Genomic DNA, 24151 nt, shown 5'->3' with positions numbered 1-24151 from the left:
CATCAGGTTTGCTAAGGAAAACATTACTGTGGAAGGCATCTAAGGAGTCTAAAATGGTTTTGTCGTGGCAACAGGCTTCAAGCTGATGCTCATACTATTGTTAAAAAACAGCTTTCCCCCCCCTTTATGGTGAAACATCAGTGCATATTCCTTTACATATTAAAAAACTTAAATTTTTAAAATTATCAATTTGCTTTAAAATAGTTTAACTCACCTTGAAAACACAGATTGGCTATGATAAATCCATTATTTAATAAGTTGGGTATTTCTAATGACCTAAAAGAAAAGGACTAAAACTCATGGAAAAGTCAGGAAGTTCTAATGTAGGTCAGAAAAGAGGGAGAGGAGTCTGATGCTTTTTGTGGAATGGAAGAACAACAATTTTAATATCTATTTTAAAATACTGAAACATTTTAGGGGTCAGTCTCTACTACTTTTAAAACACAGCAGTAAACCAAAAATATTAAAACATGAACCCTATCTCATTCTCAAAAACAATTTTCTGCTACATACATAAATAAAAAGTGCTTGCAACTAATAATATACAACACTAAAAAATAAGTCTTGAAATTTCATGTAGGCCTATGTCTCATTGCCAGCAATGAGTGTTATATGCTAATGGTGTCATATATTCACAAAAGACAAAAAATATATATCCAATTATTATTTCCTATGGTTCTAATGTTATTATACCACTGAGCATAAAATAATCTTTTACATAGTAATTAAAACAAACAGATTATATTATGGAAAAGTAAAAATGCAAGGAAATCCTCCTTAGGGATTTCTGAAGATTAAGTGTTTATACTAGTTCATAATGAAAAACATGAATAGAACACAATTCTGGAAAAAAAAACTAATTTATTTGTTTATAAGATAAAATGTAATGAGTGATCTTAGTTTAGATGCCAAGAAGTGATAGCTTAAGGTGTCATCTTAACCAAGAATAAATTCATAGTATTTCTTACTCACTTAAATAAGACAGGAAGGGAAATTCTAATTCCTGTTACCTGTCAGTCACTTAAAAAAATTCTTAAGAAGTTAAAATTAAAAAAAAAAAACACCTTGGGTTTTTGGTTACTCTTTAAAGTCAAAATTTCCTGATACCCTGGAAGCAATGAGTTCAATTTGGTATCTTCTTGTGTTCTGGGGAACAACAGTAAGGTTTGTAGTGCTATTTCAGCCTTCAAATGCTGTGACCAATTATCTGTGAGTTATAATCTGCAGGCTCCATTTTTAAAATATGTGGGATGACACTGTCAATTCGTACGTTGCCGATGAGACCTTTGAAAAACAATTCTTCAGTGATGGTAGCATTCATCAGTCTCAATGCTGGCAATCTGAGTAGTAATCTGGATAACCTAAAAGTAAAAGAAGGGAAAGGAAAAAACAAGAGTGTAAATCAAAAAGAAACTCAGTAGAAAAATATGAATAATTTTTGTATGTATATTGGTTGTGGTGTAATTTAACAAAGATCTGTCAAGAGTTAAAATAACTTAAGTATTTTCAAGCCTTAGAGGGTATGACAATCATCTGGATATAAATGCAGTGGATAAGACTTTGTAGGAAAGCCTTGCTCTTAGCTGCTACACTGTGTTGCCTCTGCCTGGCCATATGGGCCATGGAACTAAGTTACTTATTTATTTTTAAAAAGATATGTTTATTTGAGAGAGAGAGAGAAAATCTCAAGCAGACTCCCCAATGAGTGCAGAGCCTGACAGAGGGCTGATCTCATGACCCTGAGATCATGACCTGAGCTGAAATTAAGAGTTGGACACAATCGGCTGAGCCACCCAAGTGCTCCACCATGGAACTAAGTTATTAAAGCAGAGATCAAATTATATACTTAAGAATGGCTTAGAGGGGATCCCTGGGTGGCGCAGCGGTTTGGCGCATGCCTTTGGCCCGGGGCACGATCCTGGAGACCCGGGATCGGATCCCACATCGGGCTCCCGGTGCATGGAGCCTGCTTCTCCCTCTGCCTGTCTCTGCCTCTCTCTCTCTCTCTCTCTCTCTGTGTGTGACTGTCATGAATAAATAAATAAAATCTTTAAAAAAAAAAAAAAAGAATGGCTTAGAGACTCAGTTGAGGTTGTAAGAAGAGCAATGTTTTGTGTTATCAAGACACATGGGGCTCAATGGTTATCAAAAAACAAATGGAAATGGTAAAACAGGCAGTAGTTATTACTGGGAAGAGCACAGAATACAAAATCAAGACCATTGGTTCCAATCTTGATTCAACGACCTCTCTACTTATGTGAATGAGTGTTAGCCACTTACTCCTGGTTTCTCTGTGTTGTGGTAAAGATCAATGAAATGATTCCTACTAGTTTCTATGCTACTGAGGATTTTAAAGGCAAAACCATACACTGCATAAGGTATAAGTTGAAAACTGCTATCCAAAGATAATTTATTATTTTTAAACAAATCAGAATATAAGAAACTGAGAGAATTCCAGAGATTAGTCGAAGTATGTGGATCCTAATGGAACTGAGGTCAGCAAACCAGCTGTATGTCAAGGAGGAAAAATTTAAATACTACATTTGTACATTGAGATATAAAACAACTTTCAAACTTTAAAAACTGAGAACAATCATAACAAAACCAACAATAAAAAATCTAACTTTCCAAAAAGCTTGGGTATGTGTAACCCTCCTGTATTCTAAGGCCTTGCACTCTAACATCTGAGACCAACTGAAAAGAGGATTAAGTTACTTTCTTGTAGCCACTACTCTCCTCAAACTACCCAATTCTTGTCTGTTCTACCACCTGAGTTGCAGCAATAAGACTGGTAGGAAAACTGGTTAGGTAAACTAAGGATGGTTTTCATGATGGAACTGGCTTATAAACCTACTATGTAGTATCTGTAAAAAATTATTTTACCTTATTTTATTAATATGAAGCATGTTAAATTAATAATAGTAAACACATTTATATAGCCCTTATTATATCATACATATATGTTACATGATATGCAATATAATACACTATACAATAGGCACTGTCCCAAGCTATTTACATGCATTAACTGATTTAATCATTACACGAATTGTGGGTACTATTATCTACATTTTACAGATAAAGAAACTGAAACACAGAAGTTGAATAACTTGTCTAAGGTCATACATATAGTGAGTGAGTGACTGGGTCAGGAGTCAAGCCCTGGTCTTCTGGCTGTGACAGCCATGTGCTTAACTACTCTCCAATACCATCCCTCTTCAAAAATTAAGTTTGATCTTATAAAAAAATTTCTTTTCAAGGGAATACCTTAGTATTCAAGAAATACCTTGATAGAAATACCATAAACCAAATTCCTAAATTATTTATACAATAGTCAAATGGTGTTTTTATTCATTTATTCCTGTTTTTTTCCCTTTCACTAACATCCTTTACTTCATCTGAAGAAAACAGAGTTTGGGCACTAGAGTCAGGTAACCTGAGTTCCCAGGTAGGCCTGCTACGGGTGTGCAACCTTGAGCAAGCTAGGCTTTCTCTGCTCAAGTCTCCTATAAATTGTAAGAAATGCCAAGAAATACTACCTGTAAATCACCTACAACAATGCACTTCTGCTTTTAGTAGCATTAACTATTTCAAAGGTCTGCTGACTAAAAACACTGATTTACACTTAGAATGGAAAATAATGAAGTAATAGATTCACAAAAAGTTTTAAGATGGATTTAATTAGATAGTATTTAACTTTTAGATACCTGTAGGTGTCATCAGGATATGTTTTCGTTATATAATCTTGGAATTCCACATATGCCTTTTCTTGAAATTTCTCAATTTGTTCCATGTTCTCTAGACCTGGATGATCTGAAACATTAAAGAATGTATGTTACCCTAGTTCTGAATCTCATTTAATATGGACAGGTGAGATAGAGGGGGTGGGAAGTATGTTTAAAAAAAAAAAAAAAAAGCACTATCCTATGCATGGTTCTCTCACTCCACAAACATATTTAGTAATTCACCTACTAAATGCCAGACACTGTATATTAAACCCTTTTTTTTAAGTTAAAGATTTTATTTATTCATGAGAGACAGAGAGAGAGAGAGAACGAGAGACAGAGAGAGAAAGAGGCAGAGACACAGGCAGAGAGAGAAGCAGGCTCCATGCAGGGAGCCTGACACGGGACTCAATCCTGGGTCTCCAGGAAACCTGATCCTGGAGACCTGTGATCAGGCCCCGGGGTGAAGGTGGCACTAAACCGCTGAGCCACCCGGGCTGCCCTTTAAACCCTTTTTAAAAAAGTTATTTATTTTTAAAGATTTTATTTATTTGAGAGAGAGAGAGAGGGAGAATAATCAAGGGGAGGGGCATAGGGAGAGGGTGAAGCAGACTCCCCGCTGAGCAGGGAGCTCAGCTATGGGCCTCTATTCCAGGAACTTGGGATCGTGACCTGAGCAGAAGGCAGAGGCTTAACTGATTGAGCCACCCAGGTGCCCCTGTACTTTAAACCCTTAAAACTATTTTGTTTCATATACATATTCTAAAACATAAATGACATCACTGGTTTCTACTAAAATAGTTTTCTCTATTCCAAAAGCCATGGAAGGGAGTTTGATCATTTTGCTTCAACAGGAACAAAAAAATAAAATGAGCTTCATTAAAGAAGCACTTTAATCCAATGAAATATTTGCAGATTATATTCTATGCTATTTTTTTTTTCATTAGAACCCCCTCATCATTGTTAGGATCATTGCTAGGTAAAAATATACGTCTGAAATTATCAAACTATGGACAGTATCTCTATCAGAAAAACTATAATGCAGAAAGAGGAAACTATATAAACATTTCAATAGTCACTATAAAATTTCACAAAAATGGGAATAGTAAGAGAACTTAGGCAATACTGAAAAACATGGGAAACTGCTCTAACGAGAATAAAAATTAAATAGAAAATATTGGTAATATCTAATAAAATAAAATTGCATTAAATCAAATTTATGTTCTTTCAATTTTAAAGAAAATGAAGGTGGCAAATTGGCTGTGATTAAAATGGAAGTACATGTCATTAATTTACATGAAATACTGTAAGAAACAGGAAAAAAAGCTTTGTCATACTGGTATCACTGAGTTTAAGATGCAAGTTTCCTTAGGTAATTTTATTATCATGTACAGAATAGAAATATATACCAAAATAAAAAATATAGGATCTGAAAGAATAAATTTTTCTTATTCATAAATTGATCATTGAACTGTCATTTTACAATGTGAATGCTAGAAACTGGCAGGAAATGGCAAGAAAATAAGAGACATTTTTCTATCCTTTGGTAACTCTAATAAGAGGTTCTAAGTTTAACCCATTAACAAACCAATACTCACCTTTGCCTTCTAATGATGCCTACCAAAATATGCCTAAGAACTCAAATGTTGTTGTGGACAAAATTATGTCATTTCAATGATTTCTTTCCTTTTCGTACTTAGATAAATGCCTACCATCCATAAAATCCACTAATTTAAAGTGTGTGATTCAATAGTTTTTAGTATATCCAGAGTTGTGCAGCAATTGTCATTATGACTGAATTTTATAACATGTTTGTCACCCCAAGAGAAACTCTCTGTCCACTAGGAGTCACTTTCTATGCACCCGCCCCCCTTAATCCCTGGTAGCTATGAATCTATTTTATGTCTCTACAGATTTACCCATTCTAGACATTTCATATAAATGGAATCATATAAAATGTGGTCTTTTGTGACTCACTTCTTCCACTTACTGTACTGTTTTCAACCATGGTGTAGCATGTATCAGAATTTTATTCCTTTTAATGGCTGACTGATTCTCCCCTGTATGTGGATACTACATCTGGTTTATTCATTTGTTGATGGACACTTGGGCTGTTTCCACTTTAACTGCATCATTTCACATCCCCACCAGCAATGTATGATATTTTGATTTCTCCATACCCTCAAATACTATGTGTTACAAGACTGTATTTATTTATTTAAGAGAGCGAGCGAGCATTAGAGGGCACAGGAAGGAAAAGGGCAGAGGGAAAAGCAGATTCCCCACTAAGCAAGGAGCCCAATGTGGGGCTTGATCCCAGGACCTGAGATCATGACCTGAGCTGAGGGTAGACACTTAGCAGTGCCCCACAAATACTATATTTTAAAAAAGAAGTAAATATGTATGTACCTGGACTGAAGAGTACTATTGCCTTCAGGTAGGCATATTCATATCCATCAATGCAGAGTTTAACCATGCTGTTACAGAACTCCTGTAGCTTAAAGATGTGCTCCATCAATAATTTTCTTCTTTCTGTTGACATTTTATCTTTAAAAACAAATAAATAAATGACAACTTCTAGTTTTTGGCTAAAATTTTTTAACCAAGTAATTCCTTCTCATTAATTTCTAGCTTTGAATATAACCAATCTGTCAGTGTTTAAAATTAAATATCTCTGCAAGTAAAGATGAAACTAATTAGTGATCTTCAGCCGTTGCTCATTCAAGCAAAAACAAACAAACAAAAAACAAAAAAAACCCCAAGCTGTTAGCAAAACAAAACAAAATCCCAACAAATTTAGTGTTTCAAGATACACCTTTGAAAGATAAGCTGTAAAGATAACCTCCTGAAAAACTGGCCTACAAAAGACCCAAATTTCGATAACACGATTTTATTTAAGTTTATAATTGGTTGAAAAAAATGAGCAAAAGCACCTTGATGTTTTAAAGTTACTAATACTACTAAAATAAAAACAAATACTTGGTAAAAAACACTGCCAAGACCAAAGAAAAGTTGATATAATAAAGTTTCATAAAAAATTTTATTGTGTTTATGTTTAAAATACATCTGATTAGCCAACTATAGCTTTAGTGAAGTAGGCTATTTATAATCCTTTACAAATTCATGATAAATTAATCAAGACTAGGAGTCCATAAATAAGATGGAATAGTGTTAATTCTAGCATATCTACTGTTAATGATGCGGTTAATCAATCATCTTAATGACTTCTCTGCCCTCAAACAGGAAGTGGAAGCAGATGATTTAAAAATAATGTAAAACAATGAGAAATGAGACATGCTAAGGAAATAAAACATAATTCCCAATTTGTAAATTATTCCTAAATTCAAAAAGCAGTTCTTCTCATTTGAAGATGGGACATGCTCATGGTTAGTCACAAGCCAATTTAAAGTTAAACATTTATAAATCAATGATTCCCTGTTTCTTCAAATAAAGCTGTAATTACCATGGCATCAAGAAAAGATACAAGAGTAGACTATTCTGTGACTCTTCAGTACTATTTACATGAGAGAATACATCCCAATGAACGGATTTAAAAAAAAAAAAATCAGCCTATGTTGGGATTCAAAGGACTATAGTAAAAAAAAGTTTGAAAATTGGTGGGAAGTATGTATTTAAAAATATCTGATCACCTCTATGTAAGCTAACCCTGGATTCTTTGGTACCTATGTTCAAGTATGCAAAAAAATCAAAGGGCTTAGTCAGAAGCAGCCTGTCAGACTTAAAAATATAATTTTTTCAGTTTTGTTATGCTCTTTTGAAAATATTTTTAGGTGACTAATGGATGAATTCATCAAAATGTAAAAGTTACCACTAGTAAAAAGGCTGTTGGTATCTAAAACATTAATTAGCTATCTGATTTTAATGATAATATACTTTGTAGAACTGACACCCTGCCTCCTCTGATAGCCTGGAAAAAGAAAATATAAAATGTTCCTTACCCTGTTGAAGGCTACTGTGAAGACAATTGACAAATGTTGCTAATATAGTTGCCACATTCATCACTTGCCAGCACTGGGCAAGACCAAGAGTAAAAAGTTCATTCCAATAAGCTTTCACCAATGATATGCTATTTTCTTGCCTATTAGAACAAAACACAACAAACACGTATCAGATATTAACATGTATTTTATAAATTTTACAACTGACTCTTTTATTTAAAAATATTACTGAACTAAAATTATCCTAGAAAGATCACTGGACATGGACCTGATCAATTGCCTTTTGTATAACTGATAGCAATCGATGAAGAAGACTTAGAAATTTAATTGTTAGCTAGCTTATTATTTAATCAGCCAGTTTATAAGAACAGTTGCAGGTAGTTTTCAGGGGCACCTGGCTGGCACAGTCAGTTTAGTGTCTGACTCTTGGTGTAAGCTCAGGTTGTGATCTCAGGATTATAAGACTGAGCCCTTTGTTGGGCTCTGTGCTCAGTGTAGAGTGTGCTTGAGATTCTCTCCCTCTCCCTCTACCTCTCCCACTTGCGTGTACTCCCTAAAATAAATAAATAAACCTTCAAAAGCAAAACAAAAACAGTTGCAGGTAGAATTTGGGACTAAAAATTGGGGCTTTAATTCTACATTTCATGGAAACAGATGGAATAAAGATTATTTTAAACAATATTAAAAGCAAAAGCATACATTAAAAACTTTCCCAAGTTTTTTTCTGCTTTAAATGAAGGCTAATGTTTTTTAAAGAAAAGGTAATTGGAATGAATTGATGATAGGTAAGCAAATGATTTCCTGGGAGAAATGGTTTATTCTCTAAGTTATGTTTCAGATGTGATATTGGTATCCCTATACATGACATACTGAGGATTTTGCTAGGAGTAATGAAAATAAGAAAGGTCCCTCTCCTGAATTTCTGAATAAGAAATCTCAAGAGCATGAGAGAGTAGAAAAAATACTAGAATAGAAATCAACCAGGGTTTTAAAACCTAGATCATCCACTAATTATCCATTTGAAATCTGGCTAATAAGCTTCCCAGGTCTCAGCTGCTCAGCTGTATAAAATGAAGAGAAACCGTATGTCCTATACCCTGCTCAGAGTTATTATGAGATGTAAACATAAGAATTATGTGAATAGAGGATGACATAAAGTATATGCCAGGCATTATTCAAGGCACTGGAGAAATAGCAATAAACAGGAAGGATTAAGTCTGCCTCCATGACACAGAAGGTAAACATAAAAAATACCATTTCAAATATTTTATATAAATATTATACACACATGCAAATGGTTATATATACATTAAGTTACTTTCAGGTAATAAAATTCTACATTACTATGAAGTAGGGCGATGTATAAAAATGGGGGGGGGGAGTGTTCAGGTAAGGGGGCTAGAGAAGGCCTATCTGAGGGGCTGACATCTGAGTAGAGAAAGATGGGAAAAACTTAAAAAGATCTAGGGTACTGCTAATTTCTTATGGCAATCAAAATCTATTTGAAAGTGAAGTTTTAAATGAAAAAAAAAATCAGTATTTTCAAATCTCCAAATAAAAAATGATGTAAAATTTAAATCTTAAAATCAAAGAAAAGAGAACAAGATACTATTTTCATGTATCAGAAAAGACAGCTAAAATCAGAATTTTTTTTTTTTAAAGATTTATTTATTTATGATAGAGAGAGAGAGAGGCAGAGACACAGGAGGAGGGAGAAGCAGGCTCCACGCCAGGAGCCCGACGTGGGACTCAATCTTGGGACTTCAGGATCGCGCCCTGGGCCAAAGGCAGGCGCCAAACCGCTGAGCCACCCAGGGATCCCTTGAAATCAGAATTGAGGAAATATGCATTCATTCTCATATAAGCATTGCTGATGTTAACTGACTCAACATCTTTTTGGAAGACAATTTAATAGTCCCTATCTATCTAAAAACTAGAACATACACTCTGTTAGACTCAGCAATTCCACTTATAAGAATCTATTTTATAGAGATACACAAAGTAGGTAAATTATATTTACAAATATATATTATATTTACAGTAAGTACTGCAGCACTGGTTAGAGTAACAAAGAAAATTAACAAGAACCCAAATGTCTACTAATGAAGGATGAGTAAATCAATAGTAGATCCTGTAAAAGAGAATACTAGGTAACTGTTAAGAATAAATTTACATGTGCTGACATAAGAAGAAATCCAACTGTAAAGAGAAAGACAAAGAATAGGATATGCAACTGTATATTGGATTGCTAAAATAGGGAACTGAAAAGGCCTGGTAGGAGGACACCAAATTGTTAATTAGTGGGGTTAGTTACCCCCGGAGGATGAAGTTTTACTTTATACTTCTATACTACGACATTTATTTTTTAAAGATTTTATTTATTTATTTATTTGAGAGACAGTAAGTGAGAGATTCTTAAGTTTTAAGGAGGAATCAGCTAACCAAGGTAATTAGTGGACACAGGACAAGAAAAGGAACACAGCCAACTGATTAAACAACAACAACAACAACAACAAAGCTCTTTCTGGTCTGTGCTACTACTCGTAGTAAAGAAAGTACTCTGACTTTGTTGTAGAAAGCTCAGAGAAAAGGTTAAGGAGTAACGGTGCAGAGGAACACCAAAATTGTTATGAGTACCTCAAAAAAAAAAAAAGGTGAAAAGTGGCAAATGAGGAATAAGCCATCATACTATTGTGTTTCCAAAGGAACACTGAAAGAACTAAATATGGAGATTAATTACAGAAAGATAACTATATTTACATCTTCATCCAAAACAAAACCTCAAATATCCTTGTAGTACAGCTAGCTATGCTGTTCAAATGTCTGAACATTTGAAGGAAAGGAAAACAGCAAGTCCTTTTTAAAAAGAAGATTCCTAAGAGAGTGAAGGAAAACAAGCACTGATAATCTAGTCTGTAGCAGCACTAGATAAGGTGATATACACCCATCATCTCAGCTATGTAGCCTCACCAGCAAGAAAATTTCTGCTCTTAATTCATAAACGTAGAAACAGAGCTTAGTTAAGTAGCAAAGCTCACAGATGAATAAATCTGGAATTTGAATCCCGCTGTTCAAAATCTATGCTTTTGTATAAATCATTAAAATTTTAGCAAATAAAATGCTAAAGTCCAATTTCTTAGTAGAGAATCCCTATTTACAGCTAATATTCTGTGACAGTAAGAGCATGTTTGCTATCAACTTTTTTCTGTTAAAAACAAATAACTTGGACGCCTGGGTGGCTTAGTGGTTGAGCTGCTGCCTTTTGCTCCGGGAGTGATCCTGGGGTCCTGGGATCAAGTCCCGCCCATATTGGGCTCCCTGTGAGGAGTCTGCTTCTCCCTTTGCCTATGTCTCTGCCTCTCCCTGTGTCTTTCATGAATAAATAAATAAAATCTTTATAACAAAAATAAAAAAAATAACTATAGTAATTACATTATACTATCTAATTTCAAAACATCTTTCCTTTGAAAAGTAAAAGTTGCTAATAAATAGGGGTAATTTAAGTACCAGTTAGGTATGCTGAAAGGAATGCCAGTGTTATTTAATAAAGGCATTAGGTTGCATAACAGTAAATATGTCAACTTCTTTTACAAATAGCTATAGGTATTCTTCTCTATTCTTCTATATTGTTAAGTTCTTTAAAATATGTACATAATACTCATAATTAGGGATCAGATAATTGTTTATACTATTTATCTTGATAAAGTAATGTGACTTTAGAAGTCACTTATACCTGGGGATACCCTAACCATTTGTCTTCTACGCAAATAAACCCAAGGCATTATACTTTACCTAGCAGCATCTGTTTGAAAAGAAGGCATTGGAAAAGTAGTCAGTGATAAGGCAATAGAGCTTGTTTTCAACCCATGTCTATAGTAAACATTATTTTGTCTCAGTGGGATTTTAAAAGATATATCCTTCAGGTTTAGTATTTATGGAAAGTTTCTTAAATTACTCAAGAAATAAAGTTTTCTGTAGCAAATAGTGCTACTTTAGAACTTTGGTTATATTACAGGAATCTAGGTAGAGAGGACTGCTGACAAATCATGCCAAATACCCATAACTGAACCTACTACTGTGCAGTCACATAAATTATGCAGGTAGAAGTGAGAAACAACTGAATTCCTGTAAGTATTGAAATGACAAATCTTAAAAAGTAATATCCTTGTAGAACACAAAGGACTGTACAATACAAACAGTATTAACCATCCATTGTTTGAAAGGTTCTTAAAGGTACTGTTCCCCTCCATTCAAGTAAGTAATCAAACCAAACTTGACTTTTAGAAAATGATTAATGTTGCTTATCTGTTTCTCTCTGTAACATTAGGGCTTTGTTCTCAAGTTTTGTGTCTAGGGACAAAAATGCAACCAGTGTCAGTTTCTAGGAGATTCAGAATAGCTGTTATTACCACACAACAGAATTTCCCATCATCAATACTTAGTCTTCTTTCATCTGATTAATTCAAACTACAAATGATCTAGATGGGGACCATAAGAGTTTATGTATTGATTAATAGCCTCACATGCACCAATGGTTAATTCTAATTGCAAAGACTCCTGTAGCTGTTACATTAAAACCAATTTTCAGTACAGATCAGAGGGAAATGTGGCTGCCACTGTAAAACTATTATAACTGTAAACCTCAGGCTTTATTTTTGTTTTCTTTAACATTTGGAGAATGTTTCCATATAATAATTACACTTAATTTAATAGAAGTACTTAAGATCAATAGTGTTATATAATAAAGAGTTCAAAGCACTCCCTCTTGTTTTTTTAAATTGATACCCTGTTATAAAAAAATGGCTCCTGGCTACATTTCAACACAAAAGTACTCCAGTTACAAGTATAGGGAACTAATTAAACCTAATCTTAAAATAAATTGTGAATATGTAAATTTATATATTTTAATTTTTTTGTTAAAAAAAAGCAGCCTGGAGAAATTCTGAAAACTAAATGTTATTTTGAGAGAAAAGGCTAACAATAGTTCTAAAGGTTAACCATTCTAAATCAGGCTTTCAATCTATGCAATTATATTAGTTAAGTATGTGATTTAATGCATAGTACACCCAACACCAAATTATAAACCAGTGACAGTGGGGTTCTATGTGTGACTTTTTTTAAAAGTAGGCTAAAACCCAGCAAGAGCCCAGCAAGAGCCCAACGTGGAGCTCGAACTCATGACCCTGAGGATCAAGACCTGTGCGGAGATCAAGTCAGATGCTTAACAGACTGATCCACCCAGGTGCCCCCTATGTAGGCTTTTTAAGGTCATGATTGAGATTTATTTCTTATTCCTATTATAAAATATTCTGTGAGAATAAAGGATGGGCAGTTATCACTCTTATCTGGCAAACAGGAGAGCAGATGTACAGCATATGAAAGCATATTGAAATTTATGCTTATTTATGAAATCATATTGGTGAATAGGGCCCTCTGACTAGAAAAATACTTTTCTAACTATGGGCTTAACTTTTTCCATCACCTCTTTGCCTCTTCATACCAGTTACTTTAACACAATCTAAATAAATTTGGCAACCTTCAGGTAATACAGATGTAATACAGATTACTCATGTACTCCTTAGTGGTAGGTATTTCCAAATTATCACAGTGGTACTATGGGGTTGATAATTTTTCCCCCTTCTCCACTTCTTGTAACCATAGACCGGAAAACCATTGTTTCTATTTTGAAACATTCACTGTATGCCAGTTTCAGCTCCTTTAACCCCAGGACATACCTACAGCCTCCCTATCCTCAGATCAAAGATAGCCTACTATAAATGCTGGCCATGACTTATCAGCTCCACTGCATATATTCCATTTGAATTATTAACTCAAATTATGTAACATGGATACTCTTCCCACATAAAGATAATATAAGAAAATACTGCCATAATTTGTCAAATAAATAACAAAACTTAATAATGTCATACCATTTTTTCCTTTAATGCAAAACCATCCAAAATAAAAGTGCTTGCTTAGCGTACATTTGTGCTATAAAAAAATCACATTTATACTCAAGGACTTCAAAACACTTACCCTAGAGCCTGGAAGGAAGGAATCGAAAGTGCCCAGTGCATTGATAAGAACAGCAGCCTGGAGGCAGACTCCCCAATGTAGTGCACATTCAGGTACTCAGGCATAGGAGAAGGCATGGTGAGCTAGTATGAACAGGGACTGAGGTAAATTATCTTATGATAGTTCTAAATTAGAATTTCTTTGAAAAAGTTAAATGTAAACATATCAAATATGAGTTTGATATATTCACCAAAAGGCAAGTCTTGAAATAATCCAAGTGACTGGATTTTACAGCTAAAAATAGGATTTAGAAAGAGTAGGTCATAATTGCTAACAAACCAATATTCAGACAAGCAGAATCCCATTTAATAAATACTAATCATGATACTCTCTGGTTGTGTTTTTATAAAAGTTATTTCTGTCTTGGTCTAACAAGGGTATTTTTTTTTCCCTTTCTTCTCTTCCTTTATAAATAATGGTAAACAACAAATTGAGTTTAAGGAACAATCTTGTATGTTAAATGTTCCTTTCATGCAGGCTATGGGGAATAACAAATTCCAATTGTACAGGGTCAGAAGAATAATGAGTGAAGTGGGCCTGCTGGTGCCATCTAAGGAAGGGCATATTCCCAGATAAAAAGCATAGCTATGGGGATCCCTGGGTGGCTCAGCGGTTTGGCACCTGCCTTTGGCCCAGGGCGCGATCCTGGAGTCCCGGGATTGAGTCCCACATTGGGCTCCCGGCATGGAGCCTGCTTATCCTTCTGCCTGTGTCTCTGCCTCTCTCTCTCTCTCTCTTTCTCTCTCTCTCTCCCTATGTCTATCATTAAAAAAACAAAAACAAAAAAGCATAGCTATGACTTGAATTCCATATATTGAAAACATGGTAATTTGGGCTCAGGACTGCCTACTCTGTTTTTCAAAGAGCAGGTTCTGTGTGAAATCTACAGGTAAAACAAAATATGTCTATGGCTATTATACTCACAGGCTGTCAGTTTGTACTGCTGACCTTAGGCAGTTATGTTAAGTGTGTGTCAACTGTTGAAAATAAATATCCCACATCAAAACACTTCTAAAAGCATTTTTGAAAATCTTGTTAAATGAAATATAATTTCATCCATAAGAAACACTAACCTAAATTTCTATCACTAAGGAAAATAATGTATGCTATAAAGTACTTTGTAGGCATTAAAATTAGTGAGATACAACGGCTTAGAAAAAAAATACCTCACAGACATCTATGTGGAAAAACTATGAAACAATATGTAGATGACCCAATTTATGTTAAAGAGAAAGGGACAGTGTGTGTGTGTGTGTACACATAAATATATATAAAAAGAACAGAAGATGTACCACAGAGTTAACAGTGGCTACCTCAGAGGTGGAGTAGGTGGATGTACCCATATGTATTCTTCTGGGGAATGGATAGCTTTAATCAGATTCTCAAAGGTGTCTATGATACCTAACAGATCAAAAGGTTTTCATCAAAATGATATAAAAGTTCTCCAGAAATGTTAGATAAAAATGTAAAAAATATTAACTGCCTTTGTTCATTATTAGCCACAAATGGTTTATCTATTTATAAATGGTGCCAACTAATGAAATGACAGAGAAATTCCACATATGAGAAGAGTATTTTTTATTAAAAGAAAAAAACTTTTTAAAAGATTTTATTTTTAAGTGACCTCTATACTCAATGTGGGGCTCGAACTCACAACCCTGAGATTAAAAGTCACCAACTGAGCCAGCCAGGCACCCAGAGAGTATTTTTTAAATGCCTGAGAAATGTTTTATGGGGTAGTAAATTAAAATGCCATTATTTAAAGAGAATTCTTAAGATAACTATAGGCAGGCAGATATTAAACATCTTAAATATAATTATCAGGATGCAACTGCTTCTATACATAAGTATATAAAAAAAAACAAACTGGGAACTATTATACCTTTTCAGAACTGCCCAAGGTGAGGAGGGGAGACAAAGCCTGAAAAATCAGGGGAATTACCAGAGATGACTAGTTTTGGGGGTAGACTAAGTAAGATGAAAAACAAGAGTTGTTTAAACAAAACAAATAGTTTAAAATCACTTTTAAGAAAATAAAATAGTGTTAAAAATTAGATATAAGGGCTAAAAGATAGATGTACCTTGACTGACACAACAGTGATGGTAATGTTGAAAACTGTGCTTTAATCAGAAAATTGAAATCATTTGCAATATATACTAGAGGAATTCATGATTTAAAAGACGGCCATGTTGTATTATAAAGAGAAGAAATATCTCATAATTTATGTTTTACATAATTTTCTTAAAGCAAGATACACTTCTAGCATTATAAATTGGCCAGTACTGGCTGAAGAAAAAAGAATTTATTCAAGAACTCTTTTAGATTGCAAAACAAAGATTTCTTCCTCTATATACAGAAGATAAGTTTCTAATAAAGGGGTTAAAAAGCTTCCCAAAAATGCCTGTAGACTTTCAGGTTTATAAATTGAATTACACACATTTTAAAAATTATACCCATTCAGTACATTGAGGTGATTTTTTTAAAGTAGGCTTCAGAGCCAGCATGGAGCCCAATAGAGGGCCCAAACTCATGACTGTGATCAAGACTTGAGTGGAGATCAAGAGTTGAATATTCAACCCACTACCCACTGAGCCACCCTGGTGCCCCAATATATTGAGATGATTTTTAAGAGTGTTGACATGAACTAAAAGTGGCTACCCATTTTAGAAGTTACTTGTCTATCATTACCTTTCTAGTAGTTTCTATAATTCTGATAATAAGCTAAATGATAGAACTTTAAAAAAAATCATGTGACTTGAGTTAGAAGATCTGAATTCTACTTCCAAAATGTCATTGTTATACATTATACATTATAATTCAGCAACGACTTACTGAAATTTCTTTCTTTCTTTTTTTTTAAAGTAAACTAAACCTTCAATGTGGTACTCAAACTCACAACCCAAAAATCAAGAGTCACATACTCTACCAACTAAGCCAGCCAGATGCCCTGAGATTTTACTGTCAGATACTATGCTAAGTGCTGAAGCCTCAGTGGAAGAATAAAATGGAAATGGAAATGGAATGAGCTACAGAAAGGGCTAAGAAAGGGATGGCATGTCTGAGAAATGATGGGCAACTGAATCAGAATGTGGAAGGTCATGGACTTTATCTCACATGGGCAATGGAAGCTGATGAAGGCTTTCAGGTAGCAGAGTAACCTAAATGGACTGATTTTTAACAAACATCACTCTGTTACCAAGGCACAGGAGACAAGATGAAGAGACTGGAAGCAAAGATAGTACTGTAAGTTTGAGTAAGAAATTTCAAAAGGCCTGGACATATGATAAAAATGAAGAAGAAGGGAGAAATTCAAACAAAAGAATGAGAATGAGTAGGGTTTAATTAGGGAATGGAGGGGAGTGAGGCGTGGAGAAATGATGATGACTCCCAAACATCAAATATGGTGACCAAAAGGATCGTGATTTGAATACTGAGATGATACATATGAAAGAACAGTTTTGGAAATCACCTACCTATCTTTGGAATATACACTTATTTCTAAATGGAAATTCTATCCACCTTGATTAACCATGTTATCAAATTATAAGAAACAAGAATAAAGTATATGAAATCACACCAAAAACTCTGAAATTTAAAAAAATGCTTAATATGTCTATTGTTCTAGATCTCCAGAACCAAATTCCAAAATGCATTATTAGAATTACTTCTCCTGTTTGGTTGCTTTGAACAAGACACAGAAACCCTCCGAATCTTTTTTCATGTACAAAATGACAATAAAAATCCAAACTTTCACAACCAACTGTGATTAAAGCTCAAATATAAGAATGTACACATGAAAGCATGCTGTAAACTACACTGTATATAAATAGGGACAAAATGCTATTTAGCTCAGCTGCTAAGAGAGAAGTGAGTTTTTAATTACAAATGTCAGGTTTTGTAACTTATAACACATCAATGAGAAAGCCAACTACACGAAAGTACTGAGCTGGGAAGTGAGGAAAACATATAACTCTTGATTTCACAAAGGCAGTAAATAAGAATCAGAGGGAGAGAAGAAGCTGTCTTTGTCAGGAGACCAAGAAACTTCACAGTGTTGATTCTAAGGACACCCAGAGTACAGCAGGTCAAAGACTAAACAGAAAGGAAAACAAAAAAACAAAACAAAACAAAACAAAACAAAAAAACCTTCAGAGAGAGGAAAAAGGTTCTGATCTGCCTAACTCATCTGTCCTTAACAAATATTTGAAAGAATCAAAATTTCAAGGACCAATATCAACAATAATAATACAAAAAAATTACTTCTACTTCCTGTAGAAGTACTCTATACTTTTTCTTGCAATACATATCTTTTTCCTCTCCTTCCCCATTTAAATCCAAAGGTAGAAAATAAAAGACAACAAAAGCAAGTCTATTATTTAGAATAAGAAAGAGCAATGGGTAAAAATCAGTTTTGCTTTATTCCACCCTTGTCCATAGCTCCTACCATAATTTTTAAGAATGGCATTATTCCCAATGTCTTTTCTTACAGTCCCCATAAAAATTTTTCATGTACGGTACAAATAAAACATTTCTAATTTTTTACATATAGGTTATATGTGGTAAAATTTTACATGAAGATTGGTTTCACTGTTATGTTTTACTGACTATATCAAGTTACAGCAATGTATTATGTCACTGAGTTTTCTCTGTGGCTACATCCACCATGTCAAATTTTACAAATATAAATTTTATTGTATGCAGTTTTAGCCAGTGTTAGATTTGTGTTATTTGTACCAGTCACACAAATCTCTATTTGATAACTGTGTATATTTTCATTAGAAACCCATGGAAACTTATAATTTGCTGACAGTACTCAGTCAGCAGAGCAAAGATAAAGAATGATTAAAACGGAGAGGTCAAAAAATCAAAGTCTTAATGTAGGGCCGCAAAAATCAGTGTATCTGTAGCTATAGTCCAAATAGTATTTGAATGATAAAGTTATTTTCTAATATTCTACATGTATTCTTTCCATCATGTATTAATGCATTTAAGGGAGCAAAAAAGAAACTACAAATTATCTCCTCCAAAATGATTAAAGTGTAAAAAGTTAAAAGCCAAAAGTTAAAATGTATTAAGTAATTTTTACATTCTTAAAATAATACTGAGAGCTAGCTAATTAGGGCAATACATAATAAATGGAGTTCTTTAGAGTTACTACGCTAAGAGTATCTGGGTCTCACGTACTGGTATACACTAAAGTAGTAGAAGCTAGGCACTGAACAAAACTGATACAGCCAACACATCATGAATGTCAATACTCAGTTAACAACACCCAAAAATCTAAATGTTCTAAAAGGTAGCTTTTATATACTTAAAACCATTAATCGATATTATAACCATGATTGATAAGCAGGATGCTTTATTGAGCCATCGCTTTATATAGCCAGGTGTGTATGTTTCAGCTACTATTTTGAATTTTATCAGGAATATTTCTGACTTTAAAAGCACAACAAATGTACTCTGATGTCTGAAGGGAAGACTGAAATCAAAATGAGTAACACAATATAAAAAAAATATTAAAATATATGGAAGTACCCTGAAAGCTACATGTGAATCACTGAGAAGTGGCCCCTCTTTTTCGATGTAATTGATGCTTGAGTCTCCAGCAATTAGGTGTATGCTTCCTTCCATGCCCTCTACTGAGCTCTGACAGGCTGTGCTCTCTCCAGGATTCAGTGCTTTTGCAAGAGTGTCAAATGCCCTATAAGGAGACATCAGATGCTATGAGCTTGGTCATTCTCCACAATAAAATAAAATTCTACATAAAATTCTGGAATTAAGACTTAGACCTAAAAATATTACTTAGAAAACAGAACTTTGGTATATCACTGGTTATTCTATTTCAGTGATATCTGTTTCCCAGAGCAACAAACTTAACTTCAATATATATAGTATGAAAAACTATTATATTAATAGTATTATCAGAGAATTAAAAGTATTATATGGATAGTATTATCAGAGAATTAAAGTCTTTTTAAAAAAATCTATGTAATTACCAGAAAGAAAACCCCTTATACACTAGTCTAAAAATATACTTTTATAAGTTATACATTTGATACTATAAGATTAACAACCCATTTACTTTATTTACATACAGCAGCTATTTAGAAAGAACAAGGACAAGAACTTATGTCAACTTTACTGCATTCTACATTACAAAGTTAGATCCTATTTAAATATTCAGAAAATATTTTAAAACTTGTGTTAACACAGCTACCTCTAAAATGTAAGAATTTGAGATTAGGATGGCAAATAATGAACTAATATAATCAAATTTTTATTTAAAATAGCTCCCCATATTTTTCAATGAGGGGTCTTTTAGAGTTCCTTAAAATCTCATGTTCAACAAAGTACTTATTGAGACTATTTAAATGCAGTTTTCTCAACATTTAAATGATGAACACTGTGAAAAAAGCCTGAAGAAATTCAGTTTCTATACCTCCTGTATTAATATTAAGAGAATGAAAAATAGAATTCTCATATAAGTTTCCTGAAGTGTAACTTAAAATTGTAGTTAATTCAATTACATTTTTTTAATCTATTTTCAGGGGATCCCTGGGTGGCTCAGCGGTTTGGCGCCTGCCTTTAGCCCAGGGCGTGATCCTGGAGTCCGGGGATCGAGTCCCACATCAGGCTTCCTGCATGGAGCCCGCTTCTCCCTCTGCCTGTGTCTCTGCCTCTCTCTCTCTCTCTCTCTCTCTCTGTGTGTGTGTGTGTCTCTCATGAATAAATAAATAAAATCTTTAAAAAAATAAATAAATAAATCTATTTTCATCACTAGAAATTAGTGGGGAAATGACATGGCTGTCTGGGATAAGACAAATGTTTAACTCCAAATACACAGAGATAAAATCTCTGAAATGTCAGACCTAAAGTATCACCTTTAGCAAGAAAAAAAAATTCCTAAATTTTATGACTACATTTCTAATCTTATAATATTCATTTATCATTCATTATTTAGAATGTAACCTGCTGAATAACATTTTACACTGAATGTTAATAGTTCAGTTAAAACTTACTATGCTTTACATCTTCTAAGTCAAATACTTGTTTTCTGAAACTTCTATAAACAGTATTCTACATAAAAATATTGTAAGAAATACTAATATTTGGGATGCCCATGTGGCTCAGCAGTTGAGTGTCTGCCTTTGGCTCAGGTCATGATCTTGGGATCCGGGATTGAGTCCCGCATCGGGCTCCTTGCAGGGAGCCTGCTTCTCTCTCTGCCTCTCTCTCTCTGTGCCTCTCATGGATAAATTAAAAAAAAAAAAAAATACTAATACTTAAGATCAAAACAGACTTTACCTTGAAACATCACCATTGGTCTGCATTTCTTGATGAAATTCACACAAAGAGGTATCACCATTACTTAAGCTTTCAATCATTGACATTTCATTACTATTCTGAGAAAGAGCTTTAGTTTTTCCAAGATTTGCTAATGATGTAACCACACTGGCCAACGTACTTAAATCTCCCTGACATGATTCAGCCTTTAAAAAAAGAAAAAAAAAGTTAAAATCTGCAAATTGGTATCCAAGAACTTTTTGTCTGAGATATCCAATTCTAGATTGTGAAATGCCAAAAGTACTCTAATTAAGATAAACGAAACCTAGAAAGTAAAATCAAAAGGCTCTGAGCTTTTAGAAACTTCTTGAGGAAAATGTAATTTTAAAAACATCAGGTACTTTTCAGAGGAAATGTTTATATAATTAAACCAAAAATTGTACTTCATGATTAATCTATTCACATCAACAATCCCTTTCTCTGTAAACAGATATTAGATGATCTTAAGTTCTTTTTAGAATTAAAATTCTGACAATTTCCAAAACCTATGAACTACTGTATAGTGTTAAAATTAATATTACTGAAAAGAGAAAAAAAGGTCAATGTATTTATTACTCAACAGAATTCCTAAAACGCCAACTTTTACCAGCCATTGTGTGAAATATGTTAAATGCCACAACTGTGTAGGTGAAAAATCTCTTTACATATTTAAAATAACAGGCTTTTGTTACACATTGCATATTTTCCCATTTGTCTTTAGCTTTTGTTAGTGATGTATATATTCTTTTATTCTTTATTCACTAATTAGCTATAATTATTTTGTGTAAAAGTACATTTTCCTTAACTTTTTGACTACCCAGAAATACAATTTCCATAGGAAAGGCCGATAAATACTTGATTTTTCTTTATCAGTTTTCAGAGCAATGAGTCAATGCCCTTAGCAACCTCTAATGGTGACAGGTGAGTTTTAAGTACCATTCTAAATTTATAGATTTTTATATATTTGATGTGTTTAAGTGAATCATTTTTAAAAAAATACTCAAATTAGTCCATCCTAACCTAATTAATGAGAGACCCTTCACAATTGCTTCTATGGTCAACTGACAGTCCTTTAATGACATTCAATTCTTCCTTCATGGTTTTTATTTTTAGTGTTCTTAATCCTGAGAAAATGCACGTTTCCTTGCTGTTTCATGTTATAGCAATTCTTTGGTTTATGTAAAACTGATTTTCATGAATAGAGTGAAACAATTTTTTTGTGCTCCCCAAATTAATGAGTGGTCCCAGAATCATTTACTAACCTACCCGTTGTGGAGTTCTTACATAGTTACTACTTGTACCTGTATTTTATTTAATCCTTGTTAACAACCCTGTAAAATAGGAATCATCATCCCTTTATTACCAATAAGAAAAATTATCCATTATCACTCCAGCAGTAAGTACTGGAGGCAAGACGGGGCAGTCAGCTCTGATGGTAAAGCCCAGGCTCTAGCCACTGTTCCAGGCTTCCTATACATGAGTAAAAGGAGTCAACACTTAAGTGTTTTAATTTTCAACTAGAACTTTAACTTCTCTTCCATTTTGTAACATGCTCATCTAGCTATTTTCTTGTTCTTGTCAATGAAGACTCGTAGGCAATGTGAAAGACCTCATCTTATTACTAGACAGTTTTGAAACTGTCAGGAACTTACCACACAAGAGTGTTACTATAATTTACTACGAAGACATAGAGAAAAGTAGTGTCTGGGCAAATAGTAATTTCTCAACAAAACTTAGTTGTCCTCCTTTCCTAAAGGAGGTAATATGTCAGTGCAATTGTAACTACAGTCCTAATCTTGAATCATGTACACAAGGCTAAGCAAAATCTTCTAATTCCAAAATATATGGTAAAAGGTCAAATCCTCCCATGGAACAACAAAATACTAATGCCCAACCTGTATGGTTTGCACTCTTATTTGCCCTATTTTACAGATGAGAAAGGAAACTAAGCATCAAGAGGTCAAAAAACTGGCTCAAGGTTATGCAGCTACTAAGTGGCAGATGAAATGTGATTCCAGACCTCATGTATTAAGAGTGTCTTAAGACTATTAAACAACAAATATATAATAAATCTGACTATAAATTGGATGAATAATCTTTATAGGTCATATAAAACCAGATCATATCACAAGCTCTGAGAGAAAAACTAATCATAGGCTCCCTAAAATCTGTTTTCAGACATGAGTCTTTAGGAGAAATTTTTGTTCTCATAAGGGGTTTCTGAACACTGCAGAAACTCCACATGTTCTATCTAAATAAATAAACTTTTCCCCTGAGACTCCTTGCTCTGTAAAGAAGCACTCCAATCTTTAAGAGAACCCAGGTAACTTAGACACATAATGAGAGCTCTTGCAATCTTATTTCGACTCCTGACTCAAGTCAATGTTTTGAGTAAAAGGGGTGCTAGGATTTCTCTTCACCTGAAATATTTTAAGTATTTTGTTACTATAAAATCTGTAGGGGAACATAAAAGAAATATTAAGAATTCTGCACTTGGGCGCCTGGGTGGCTCAGTCGGTTAAGCATCTGACTCTTGGTTTCGGCTCAAGTCGTGATCTCAGGGTAATGAGATCAAGCCCTGCTGCTTCAGGCTCCATGCTCAGCACAAAGTCTGCTTTAGATTCTCTCTCCCTCTCTTTCTCCCTCTGCCCCTCCTGCTCATGCTCTTGCTCTCTAAAATAAATAAGTACATCTTAAAAAAAATTTTTTTTCCACACTTACTGTAATTTCTATTTTTGAGTTGTATTTTGAGATGAAAGAAACCTAGAAGACTTTTGTCTGTCATTTTCATTTTGAAGCTATAATTGTCCTAATGGAATAATGAACATTTCTACTGATAGTTATTCATATATGAGGACATACAAAACAGAGGCTATCCTGGTCAAAATCTAAAACTCCAAGTCAGCATCCATTTACAAGAAACACCTGTCAAGGAAACCTGATACACACCAATTATAATCCAGCAGCTTCAATTTAACTAGCTTACCTTATCCTAAAAAACAGGACCCACTAGCCTTACAAGGAAATCTTCAACCTCATAGCCATTGAGGCTACTTTCATATTACTTT

At 33.9% G+C, this 24151-nt stretch overlaps 1 protein-coding gene across 3 annotated transcripts in view; it reads right to left on the bottom strand.

The window, feature by feature from the left end:
* Window positions 1–844: 844 nt before the first annotated feature.
* The window catches only part of NR2C1 (nuclear receptor subfamily 2 group C member 1), a 43903-nt gene continuing 20596 nt past the window's right edge, over window positions 845–24151 (bottom strand). For all 3 annotated transcript variants that reach the window (XM_041738380.1, XM_041738383.1, XM_041738382.1), the window contains 7 exons: window positions 21066–21250; window positions 19296–19461; window positions 13721–13842; window positions 7685–7824; window positions 6135–6272; window positions 3708–3813; window positions 845–1361 (listed from right to left, as the gene is read on the bottom strand). In XM_041738380.1, the coding sequence (XP_041594314.1) occupies window positions 1187–1361; window positions 3708–3813; window positions 6135–6272; window positions 7685–7824; window positions 13721–13842; window positions 19296–19461; window positions 21066–21250 (1032 nt within the window). In that variant the 3' untranslated portion in view covers window positions 845–1186. The remainder of the gene's footprint in view (window positions 1362–3707; window positions 3814–6134; window positions 6273–7684; window positions 7825–13720; window positions 13843–19295; window positions 19462–21065; window positions 21251–24151) is intronic.

The sequence above is a fragment of the Vulpes lagopus genome, chromosome 23 (genome assembly GCF_018345385.1).
Source record: "Vulpes lagopus strain Blue_001 chromosome 23, ASM1834538v1, whole genome shotgun sequence".
Taxonomy (NCBI): domain Eukaryota; kingdom Metazoa; phylum Chordata; class Mammalia; order Carnivora; family Canidae; genus Vulpes; species Vulpes lagopus.
This window is presented reverse-complemented; position numbering and strand designations above follow the sequence as displayed.